The following is a 10,870-nucleotide window of genomic DNA, read 5'->3' as shown; positions in this document are numbered from 1 at the left end:
CATCTGAGAGAAAATGAGAACATCCTCCGCTTTCCTCCTGCAGCGTGGACGCTTCGCCTACCAAGTTCAGGCCGAGAGAAGCCAAGTGAGACTTGCTTGGGTGCGACGTGGCCCTTTCCAAACACTAACCTCGCCGACATGTTCATTGTGTTATCCTGTGACGAGATGAATGGCTTCTTCCCTGGCTCGTGCCACTTTCAAAAACTAGTCTTTACTTGACATCCTCATCCCCTCTCTGGATAGGTTTTTTGCTTTCTCAAGCTGCATCCACAGACAGGTGTAGCATGAATACTTCAAAAAATATATATTTTTCTTATTTTCTCCACCAGTCACTTAGCAGCTACAAGGTGACTGGCAAAAGGATATCTGTTTGCATCCCTGGCACTTTTGGGGTGACAGATGGCATACGGGTGAGCACTGAGGGGCACGGCCTGGCTGCCATATCGTAATGGAAACTTTCTCAGCAGGAAGCCACCCCAACACACACAAAAAACACAATCTGGACAGTTATGGAAGGAAACCACTATAAGCTATAAAAATAGGAGCGGAGGATTTGTGGAAGCATTGACGTGATGGAATCCCTGGAAGCCTTTTATCTACAAAAATGTCTGCAATTTTCAACAATCTGTTTCCATTGACTGCTGACACTTTTTTACTCATTTGACACGACGCAAACGTGTATTTGGGTGCTAAACCATATGCAGGCTTATGACCATTTCAAATGTCAAAGAAGAACAACTTGTCCATTAACCTGAACACAAAAAATAAAGAAACATGCACAAGATTCTATTTTAACATATTTATTCTGGACTGACATGTTATTCATTCTCTTCGCTCCTGAGCCTGGCATTGGGGTTGGTGATCTTGATGGCCAGCTGGGCTGCCCTCTCCACGATCACCTTCCTGTTCTTTGAGGAGACGTTGTGGGCGATCTCCGCACAGTGAGTCCTAGAGAGATATCAAAGGATGCAAGGAGAAAAACAGTGTTTACTGGGATTTAAACTGTTACATAATTCAAAGCAAATCATGCAATGTAATAAAAAATTCGGGAAAAGCTCATTCTAAGTAAAAATATATATTTTTTACATTTATAGTGATTTTAGCTAACTCAAGCACTTTTCTTTCCTTTTAATGGACAGTTAATAAAATTTGGTCTGCATTTTGAGTGTGATGGCACAAGGTTGTAAAGATACACTTTACCTGTAGCCACTGTTCAATTCCATCCATCCATCCATTTTCTGAGCCGCTTCTCCTCACTAGGGTTGCGGGCGTGCTGGAGCCTATCCCAGCTATCATCGGGCAGGAGGCGGGGTACACCCTGAACTGGTTGCCAGCCAATCGCAGGGCACATACAAACAACCATTCGCCCTCACATTCACACCTACGGGCAATTTAGAGTTTTCAATTAATGTGCATGTTTTTGGGATGTGGGAGGAAACCAGAGCCAAACCCGGCGATTGAACCCGGGTCCTCAGAACTGTGAGGCTGACGCTCTAACCAGTCAACCACCGTGCCGGCCTGTTCAATTCCATCGCCTGTAAATTTCCTTTACCTTCTTCACACAATTATTGCTTTTAAATCTTAAATCAAATTAAATTTTAAATCAGAGTTCTATCATATTTAGCTTTGCCTTCCATTTACAGTAATGCCCCACTATTCACTGGATAACTACAGACTGAGCCGTGCCATGATTAGCAAAAAAACTTGAAATTTATAGTTGCCTAACATTCATTTATCCTGTAAATATACTATACTCTGAACCCAACAACAGTTTCAGAACATTTCAAAGTCCCTTTTGAACAACAAAATGGCTTACAGATAATTTGATTTAGACAAAATGCACTTAAAGGTGTGCATGTACATTGCTGCAAAGACCACCCCTAACTTCCATTAATAACGCAGGCTATAGTTGGCTCCTCCCCAACACACAAAGCTCATCTGTCATAGACAAGCATCAATTCAACACATTTCCTTAACATCAATTACTACTTTCTTACTAGCCTTGGCTTTTTTGCCTTCCTAGAGCATTTCAAAAAGTGAACAAAATAGTGAATACAGTATCTTCTACCACTTCACGGACAATATTAGCTGCAGTGAAACAACATGAATGTTGCATGTGCATGAGTAACCTACTTGTTGCTCATCATCAGAACTTCCAGCTCCCTAACGTTGTGCACCAGGAACTTCTTGAAGCCAGTTGGCAGCATGAACTTTGTCTTTTTGTTGCTACCATAACCGATGTTGGGCATCAGCATCTGCCCCTTGAACCGCCTGCGGACCCTGTTGTCGATACCTCTGGGTTTACGCCAGTTTTTCTGTTAGGATGCATGAAATGGGATATTTACACCATTTAGTTGTGTACATCCTCAAGAGTAGGTTGACCACATACACAATATATTTGGTTGTACTCCAACCAAGATCATAATTTACCCTAATCTTCACATATCTGTCCGATTGATGGCGGATGAACTTCTTGGTTCTCTTCTTGACAATTTTGGGCTTTGTGAGGGGTCGGAGGGCTGCCATTGTGACTGAGGAAAACAAGACAAGAGTTTTAACCTTAATGCTAAATATTTTAATGCCATTGGAGGATTCGACTGCAGTCAATGACTAATCCAAAGTGATGGCTGTAATTACGATTACCTAACCTGGTTAGAAACCCGAAATGCGGATACTACAAGTACTTCTAATGACACTGCGCTTCCAAGCACGTTGGCTGGCCTACCAAGCTAGTGATTTAACGCTCAGGTCGACGTGGAGCTAACTAGTCGCGGGGCCTTTCACGCCAATTAGTTTCAATTTAGTTTCAAGAGAAATTTCAAAACACAGCTGCTTTAGCGCTACTAGTACTTGTCAGAAGCTTTTCAAACAGCAAGCCTCTGTTGAATATTGATGGGAAATGCGCCTAGCAGCCGGTCACTAGCTTTGGCAGAAGCGCCTCGCGATACAAAACATAAGTGATATCATTTCGTAGAGGTGAATTTCATCCGATAGACGCAGACCAAACATAAATAATCAATTACAAGCATCCAAACGGTGAATTAATGGCACACATTGTGTTGATTGTCACGGATTTCATCCACCTACCCGTCGATGTAAATCCAAAAGGGATTTCACCAACACCGGAAGAAAAGAAAAGGACTTCCGACTGTGTTGCAAAGGCTCATGGGAACTGTAGTCCACAACAACCACCTTCGTTTGACAGCGTCTACTTGCGCCTGGAACGTTAGATTATAACATCGATCTGAAACCAATCCCTGCCAAATATTGTACAACATAATACAATAGTACTTTTTTTTAATTAATAAAACATTTCCCGTGACCTCGGGCACTTCTGCACACCCCCTCTTTGGACGTCGACGTCAAATATAATGGTTAAAATCTTGTTCCTGGTGAAAAAAACAAACAAAACAAAAAACAACAACACTTTTTACATTTCTGTTAATCATTTTTAATTAGAAATTAAATTAAATACAAACTTTTTCAGTTGAATCTTATTATCTTATTTACTATCCCCGTATTGAATTGGACTGTGAGAGCAAACGAGAAGTAACAGCAAACAGCAGCGGACTAATGTTAACTTGTCCACTCCTCGCACCCAAGTTTCACTTCTGTCTTTTAACGTGGGCTGATTTTTCATTTAAAAAAGAAGAAAAACAAAGTCAGCAAATGACTACCTACTGTTAGCTTTTTCCCCCTCTCCTCTTTATTGTTTCACTTCTGGCAGCCGTTTGTGTACTATGTACATACTGTGTACATAACTACGAATGAGTCAGTTGGAATGAACCATTTATTATTATTAAATGTATTCATTCTTCTCTCGTGACTTTATGTGTAGTTTGATTTCATGTGACTTGATGCAACATTATCTTGGAGAGACTGGACGCCATTAAAAGTTACAATCATGATCAGGCCAGCAAAGTTATCACATATGCACGCACTTTACCTTCTAACTGCTCATAAAGCAGATGTGCTCTCACTTCCGGAACAACCACCCCCAGTTTTTTTTGTGTGTGTGGAGGGGCTTGGGAAATCGGATTTCGACAACACATCGTGGATGGCGACCTCTGGAATTGGCACATTAATCTGACTGTTTGGGCGTGACGGGAAATTTTAACTGAGATTGTGTTTTCTGACGTGTGATAAAAAGGTAAATGATTAGTTTCAATTTTTTTTGGGTCACATGATTATGTCGGCGATGCAGCGCCAGTAAAACGCCAGTATTTGCATTGTTTGTTTCCAGCTCACATCTAACGCGTCAACATGGACTACAAGCCTATCATAAAGTGAGTCTTTGGAAGTTTTGTGTTTTGTAAAAGTGAACATCTGGTGACCGATCGTCCCGTTATGAACTCGATCTTCGTGGTAACTTTCGTTTTCCGCTCCAAGCAGCGACGGCAGATCAAGTTACGGCGTGGCCAATCCGGGTTATCTCAGAGCGGCCGACGGCCCTCCCGGTATGTGTGACGATGAAGTGTTTTCTTCAAGCGTTGCCTAACTCGCACTGTGTCCGTTTAAGAAGCTCTGTAATCGCACACTTCCGTGGAACACATCGATTGACGTCACGCAATGTCTTCACATCGTAGGTTTTTTTTCTTTTTTGGCGTCCTTTCAAAACAGCGGGGTGTTTTTTTCAAGTGTTGCCTTTTGAGAGCTTACCCCCTATTTAGTGTTCACAAACATCTCTAATGGATTACAATGGTGCAGAAGGTCAAGGTAAGTCGCAATTCACACACGCGTCTACATCGTCGTGGGAGATGAAAATTTGAACTCGTCTTCAAATTAGTCCGGGATACGCAACAAGACGGAACTGTTTTGTAGGTTCTTCGTTTGCGTTTCACATGGAAACTTCGTAGACGGTGGAACACTTGAATAGGGATATGATATGTTTTCCTGAACTGGTTCCTCTGGTTTGTTTCAGCAATGTTTACCCCACCCGCGCCTGACTCGCGTGGGCCGAGCGCTCCGCCAGCCAGCATGTTCGACAACATGCCCGGCTATGAAGGCACTGTGGCGGGCGGAGGAGGTATGGTATGGAGCTGGGGTCACAGTTACTGACTAAAGGCATTATTATCCACCCATCCATCCATCCATCCATCCATCCATCCATCCACAGGCGTGTTGGAGCCTATGCCAGCTATCTCTGGGCGAGAGGCGGGGTACACCCTGAACTGGTCGCCAGCCAATCGCAAACAACCATTCACACCTACGGGCAATTTAGAGTTTTTGGGATGTGGGAGGAAACCGGAGTACCCGGAGAAAACCCACGCAGGCACGTGGAGAGCATGCAAACCCCACACAGGCGAGGGATTTGACCCCAGCCCCTCAGAACTGTGAGGCAGATGTGCTAACCAGCCGGGTACCATGCAGCCGGGCATTAACACATAACTTATGACAAGGCTGGACACAATGGGACAATCTTTGGTTTACGCTGCCATTACCAACATGTGCTCCAAATGTCTCAACAATTTGGATGTTTGAGTGTCACAAAAAGTTATATTTTCTTGAATATGAACATTTAAAACATTCATAGAATTATTTAAAACATTCATAGAATTATGCATGTAAAGTCTATATACAACCCCAATTCCAATGAAGTTGGGACGTTGTGTTAAACATAAATAAAAACAGAATACAATGATTTGCAAATCACATTCAACCTACATTTACTTGAATACACTACAAAGACAAGATATTTAATGTTCAAACTGATAAACTTTGTTTTTAGCAAATAATCATTAACTTAGAATTTTATGGCTGCAAAACATTCCAAAAAAGCTGGGACAGGTGGCAAAAAAGACTGAGAAAGTTGAGGAATGCACATCAAACATCTGTTTGAAACATCCCACAGGTGAGCAGGCTAATTGGGAACAGGTGGGTGCCATGATTGGGTATAAAAGGAGCTTCCCTAAATTGCTCGTTCATTCACAAGCAAAGATGGGGTGATGTTCACCTCTTTGGGAACAAGTGCATGAGGAAATAGTTGAATAGTTTAAGGACAATGTTCCTCAATGTACAATTGCAAGGAATTGCAATGCCAAACCAGGTCACTGATGGTGTAGTGGTACACTCGCCTGACTTTGGTTCAGGCAGCATGGGTTCAGTTCCCACTCAGTGACGGTATGAATGTGAGTGTGAATGGTTGTCGGTGTCTATATGTGCCCTGCGACTGACTGGCGACCAGTTCAGGGTGTAGTCTGCCTTACGCCCGAAGTCAGCTGGGATAGGCTCCAGCACCCCGTGACCCTAACCAGGATAAGCAGTGTTGAAAATGGGTGGATGAAATGCAAAACCACATTCTGCATGTGTTACAACAGCGTGGCTTTGTAGCAAAAGTGTGCGGGTAATAGACTGGCCTGCCTGCAGTCCAGACCTGTCTCCCATTAAAAATGTGTTGCGCATTATGAAGCGTAAAATACGACAACGGAGACCCCAGACTGTTGAACAGCTGAAGCTGTACATCAAGCAAGAATGGGAAATAATTTCACCTACAAAGCTTTGACAATTGGTGTCCTCAATTCCCAAACGTTTATTGAATGTTGTTAAAAGAAAAGGTGATGTAACAGTGGTAAACATGACCCTGTCCCAGCTTTTTTGGAACGTGTTGCAGTCATAAAATTATAAGTTAATGATTATTTGCTAAAAACAATAAAGTTGATCAGTTTGAACATTAAATATCTTGTCTTTGTAATGTATGCAATTAAATATAGGTTGAACATGATTTGCAAATCATTGCATTCTATTTTTATTTATGTTTAACACAACATCCCAACTTCATTGGAATCGGGGTTGTACATGCATCTTGAGAGCTATATCATTCAAGGCTGCAAATAATTTAATAATCTATTAGTCTGTGAATTAGTTTTTTTTTAATTAATTGGTGAATTGAATAAACATTTTTAAACTTTCCATCCCTTTATTAAAAACCAGGACATATTTTAAAATTGACAATGCAGAAAATCCACAAACTTAATAATATATGTTAAGATCAGAGACACTGATTTTGAGTCCCGCTCTCAGTATGATGCAGTGCAACTACAATAAACGCACAGTATCAATACCTCTATGATTAAAAATGGATATGATTTTTGAAGGCAGGAATTTTTTTATATCGCTTTTATATAGGACCCTATTAGATTGCGCAATATTCATAATGGTTTAGGTATGTTTATATTATTATTTTTTTTTTTTTGTCGGTTCACCAACACCAGTATTCTGTGATGCAGCACAAAACAGTTAAACAGAATATCCAGTTTGCTTTTTTAATAAATCAACAAAAATTTCAACAATTCAGTTTTTTTCTGTCAATATGGGGTACTGTGTGTACATTAATGAGGAAAAAAATGAACTTAAATGATTTTAACAAATGGCTGCAATATAAAAAAGAGTGAAACATTTAAGGGGGTCGGAAAACTTTCCCTACCCACTGATATGCCTCGCAATGGGAATGGTCAATGGTCATGTAATTAATCTGTTTTGCTGACTCTGTCTCGTAATACAGCCACGTCTGAAAAATAACTTGAGTGCAGGATCTAACTTCCTGTCTCGGCTCTAGGTGGATTTCTGCCCCCTCCGATGCCGACGCAACCGTCTCCTCAGCCAAAACCCGGACCGGAACAACCGCAATGGAAGTAATGCTCAAACTTCTTTTTACTTTGATTAATGCAAACCCAGGGTGTGCGCAGCTAAGACAATTAAGACATACCTCGAAGCATACATCTCATGCCTCTGCTGCTTGCAGTATTCCTTCAATAAGTGAGACTACAGCGCGGGAGGCATTTGCCCTGTGGGCCAAGAGCAAGTGTTGTTACAGTTCAGCACCAGCAAAAGATGGAGTGATCACCAACATGGAGGCTTTCAATACCTATAGGGTAAAAGCAAGACAAAATAAGCAAAACTTAAAAATTAAAGTGTCAATTAAAGTGTCTCATCTCATCTTGACTACTTTTATTTAGTACCGACTGGAAACATTCATTGAGTCGAGATTGACTGAGTGGAGTCATGAGCCATATAATGGTATGTCACTCTTGTCTTGTGCATGTACTACTTTGCAACTGTCAACTGTTATGATTTTAATGGTTTCCGTTTATATTCTCTTGTGCATAGAATTTGGCTAATGTGATAGAATGTCAGACAGGAATGACATAATCACTCGATGTTAAGACACAGCAGATTTAATTTAAATGGAGAATTAGATCTTAAAAGTGGTTAATATTCACTTATCAAACTTAACAGTTGATTGATTATTGCAAATGTTGCTGATATGTCTAGCTCTAACTCTCTATCAGCTATTTAAGGTAGAATTTCCATTGGGATCAATAAGGTTATCTCCCCACTGCAATGCTACTTTCTTTGGATCAGGCCAGCCAGTGGACGCGTATGCCCAACACCCTCCAGGGCCCTGGGATATCCCTGCGACAGCCCCCAGTTATTTTACAGATGGCAAACAGATCATCAAAGTTCCCTACACTTCATCTATGAAGGTTCAAAATTACCTACTGCCATTCTAACCATGTTCAGACAAGAGAACGTGTGCATATTTTCTTAACGAGAATCATTTCATCAACAGAGCTGTCATGTTTGCATTGGAATGGGGCGGGCACCTTGCAAAGACTGTGCCGGCGCGGGCAATGTAAGTTGTAATCGCAAGCCGCATTGGCAGACGGGACCTACAGTAATATTGTCCAACTGTTGGCTTTCTTTGGTTTTTGGTAGAAAGTTTGTTGGGTGTGCAATGGAGCTGGTTTTCGCCATGGAAATGACCGATGCAGTCATTGCTTTGGCAGAGGGAGGGAAAAGTAAGTCAAACTTTCCTTATAACACATTTTTTTCTAAAGTATGTATTACAATCCCTTCAATTTACAGAGTATCATCCCTCCACTATTGTGTTACAGCTGCCACAGCTGCCAGGGGCAAGGATCCAAGCAATGCCCCACATGTCAAGGAAAACAGCAGCTTTTGGTCTATATCAACCTCATTATAAAATGGTGCCGTTTCCTTCATTTTCAGACAATCTGGCTGGCTGCGCTGGTAATAAGATGTTAAAGTAACAGGGATCAAGCAAAATGAAATTATATATTACAGGACCAACAACTCTGACGACTACGTTGTGGAACAGTCCAGTGGACTTCAGCTGGATAACCTCAGCAAAGTGTCTGGCAAGGAGGTTTTCAGGGACTCTCAATACTTGGTAAGAGTTTTTGTCCATGTTCATTCAGGTGCTTACTATAATGTACGCTATATCGACAAAGGTATTGTGAAACCTGACCATTATATCAGCAGGAAGTGAAAAGAAGGAAATGTTAGCCAATGAGACCTTTTACAACTTCCCACTCTGCAAAATGTAGAAGCTATGTGTGGAATTTTTTTCACCCATGCCTGAAGCATTTTTGAGGTTTTGAGGTCACTTTCCTCGTTAATCCCAAAGGTGTTTGATCAGGTTAAGGTCGTGGCTCATGTTTCTCATCAGATTCATCCAGCCATGCCTTTTTGACTCTTGCTTTTTCTACGCCGACAGAAAATGAGCTTATCCAAACTGTTCTTACATGGAATTGTCAAAGATGTATATCTCAGATAGTCTATTATGTTTTGCATGATCTGGAGTAAAGGAAACCCTGTCAAGCCTTTAATATTGAAATACTCGAAGCATACTCAATTTTATTTAAAGAGCATAAAAAAAACTCAGCTAAAATAATTTGCTGTATTAATACTGTACAAATTGAATATAAAACACAAGACAATTGAACATAACAATTTAAAAACAAATTAAAAAAACAATAGGAGTTATGTGCGGTGGTAAGGCGAGCAGCAGCATTTTGAACCAGCTAGAGACCCACTTACAAACTGACTAACCCTAGAAATATACCATTATACATCTTTCTATCTGTATATATGTATTTTTCTTCTTTAAATATAAAGAAAAATCCATTATTTCCCCCGTAAATATGCTCATTTTACTCTCTAACCTTGTGCCATAATAATGGCTTTTGTGCTTTCAGAAGACTAACACTGATCCGGTCAAGTCCCTAATTGCGCTACATTTCCTATGACCTTTTTCAGTTATACCCAGTGATGGGATTCCCGGACCCTGCTGTGGTAAACGCTGCACAGCGTTTAATCAACGAACACCAGGGCAAGTTCTCCCAGACCTCTCGCATTCTTCAACAGGTAATTGTTCACCAGCTAAATTTGTATCTGAATATAATTTAGTAAAACATCATTTCACCATGAGTGCAGTAATGAATGTCTGATATATTTGGTAACATTGCTATTCTTCATTGTGTCCAGCGTCAAACTATCGAGCTGATCCCTGTCACCAAGGTGACCTACTCATGGAAAGGGAAAATGCACATTTACTTTGTTTATGGAAATGAATTTAAAGTCGATGCTGACAACTACCCTGCCCAGTGTTGCTGCACGGTGATGTAACTGCAGAAGCTGATAGATCCATATTGTCCTCTCTAAGCAACAGTGAATTTACAAATGATTATATGAGTTATGAATGAAATATATGCCAGTATTACGTGTCTTTCTGAATGTCATGAATATCCTTTCTTATTCCTGGAGCTGGAGAGAAACTTCATACTGCCCACAAAATAATATCACGGAAAACGTTAAAATATAATCATTTTTTCATCATAATTTCCAGTAAATTGAACTTTATATTACTTTTGTATTTTTCTAAATCACTTCATTGTATGATTTCTGTATCAATAAGTTTCCAACTGAATGTATTTTATATCATGATATCATCGTTTTTTTATAAACAATACTGCTTATGCAATTGCATTAAAAAATACTCGTACAACCTGTATTCAATTCAGCGAGAAATTCGAATAAATTGTGTTTCGTAATGTTTTGGTTCGTGTGC

The 10,870-nt window shown here is 40.5% G+C and overlaps 2 protein-coding genes across 9 annotated transcripts; one reads left to right on the top strand and one right to left on the bottom strand.

Moving 5' to 3' along the window:
* Positions 1-784: 784 nt before the first annotated feature.
* Positions 785-3,185, bottom strand: rpl32 (ribosomal protein L32). The gene is made up of 4 exons (XM_061670355.1): positions 3,088-3,185; positions 2,431-2,531; positions 2,134-2,315; positions 785-948 (listed from the first exon to the last, which is right to left on the bottom strand). Exons 2-4 carry the CDS (start codon positions 2,524-2,526, stop codon positions 819-821), a joined length of 408 nt encoding a protein of 135 aa, XP_061526339.1. The 5' UTR covers positions 2,527-2,531; positions 3,088-3,185; the 3' UTR covers positions 785-818.
* An 811-nt stretch (positions 3,186-3,996) lies between these two features.
* ssuh2rs1 (ssu-2 homolog, related sequence 1) lies at positions 3,997-10,853 on the top strand. Of its 8 annotated transcripts, none has more exons than XM_061698488.1 (14): positions 3,997-4,150; positions 4,244-4,286; positions 4,393-4,457; positions 4,922-5,026; positions 7,556-7,631; positions 7,742-7,871; positions 7,956-8,016; positions 8,362-8,483; positions 8,570-8,632; positions 8,716-8,798; positions 8,895-8,987; positions 9,085-9,190; positions 10,060-10,167; positions 10,288-10,853. In XM_061698488.1, the coding sequence occupies exons 2-14, from the start codon at positions 4,264-4,266 to the stop codon at positions 10,426-10,428; spliced, it is 1,176 nt and encodes a 391-aa protein (XP_061554472.1). In that variant the 5' UTR covers positions 3,997-4,150; positions 4,244-4,263; the 3' UTR covers positions 10,429-10,853. The 8 variants fall into 8 exon arrangements, with proteins under 8 accessions (XP_061554472.1, XP_061554464.1, XP_061554526.1 ...); XM_061698480.1 differs by having other exon boundaries at positions 4,390-4,457; XM_061698542.1 differs by lacking the exon at positions 4,922-5,026.
* Positions 10,854-10,870: the final 17 nt, after the last annotated feature.

Source organism: Phycodurus eques, chromosome 1 (genome assembly GCF_024500275.1).
Source record: "Phycodurus eques isolate BA_2022a chromosome 1, UOR_Pequ_1.1, whole genome shotgun sequence".
In the NCBI taxonomy this organism is placed as follows: domain Eukaryota; kingdom Metazoa; phylum Chordata; class Actinopteri; order Syngnathiformes; family Syngnathidae; genus Phycodurus; species Phycodurus eques.
The sequence above is the reverse complement of the archived record's forward strand: the minus strand, read 5'-3'. Positions and strand labels throughout refer to the sequence as shown.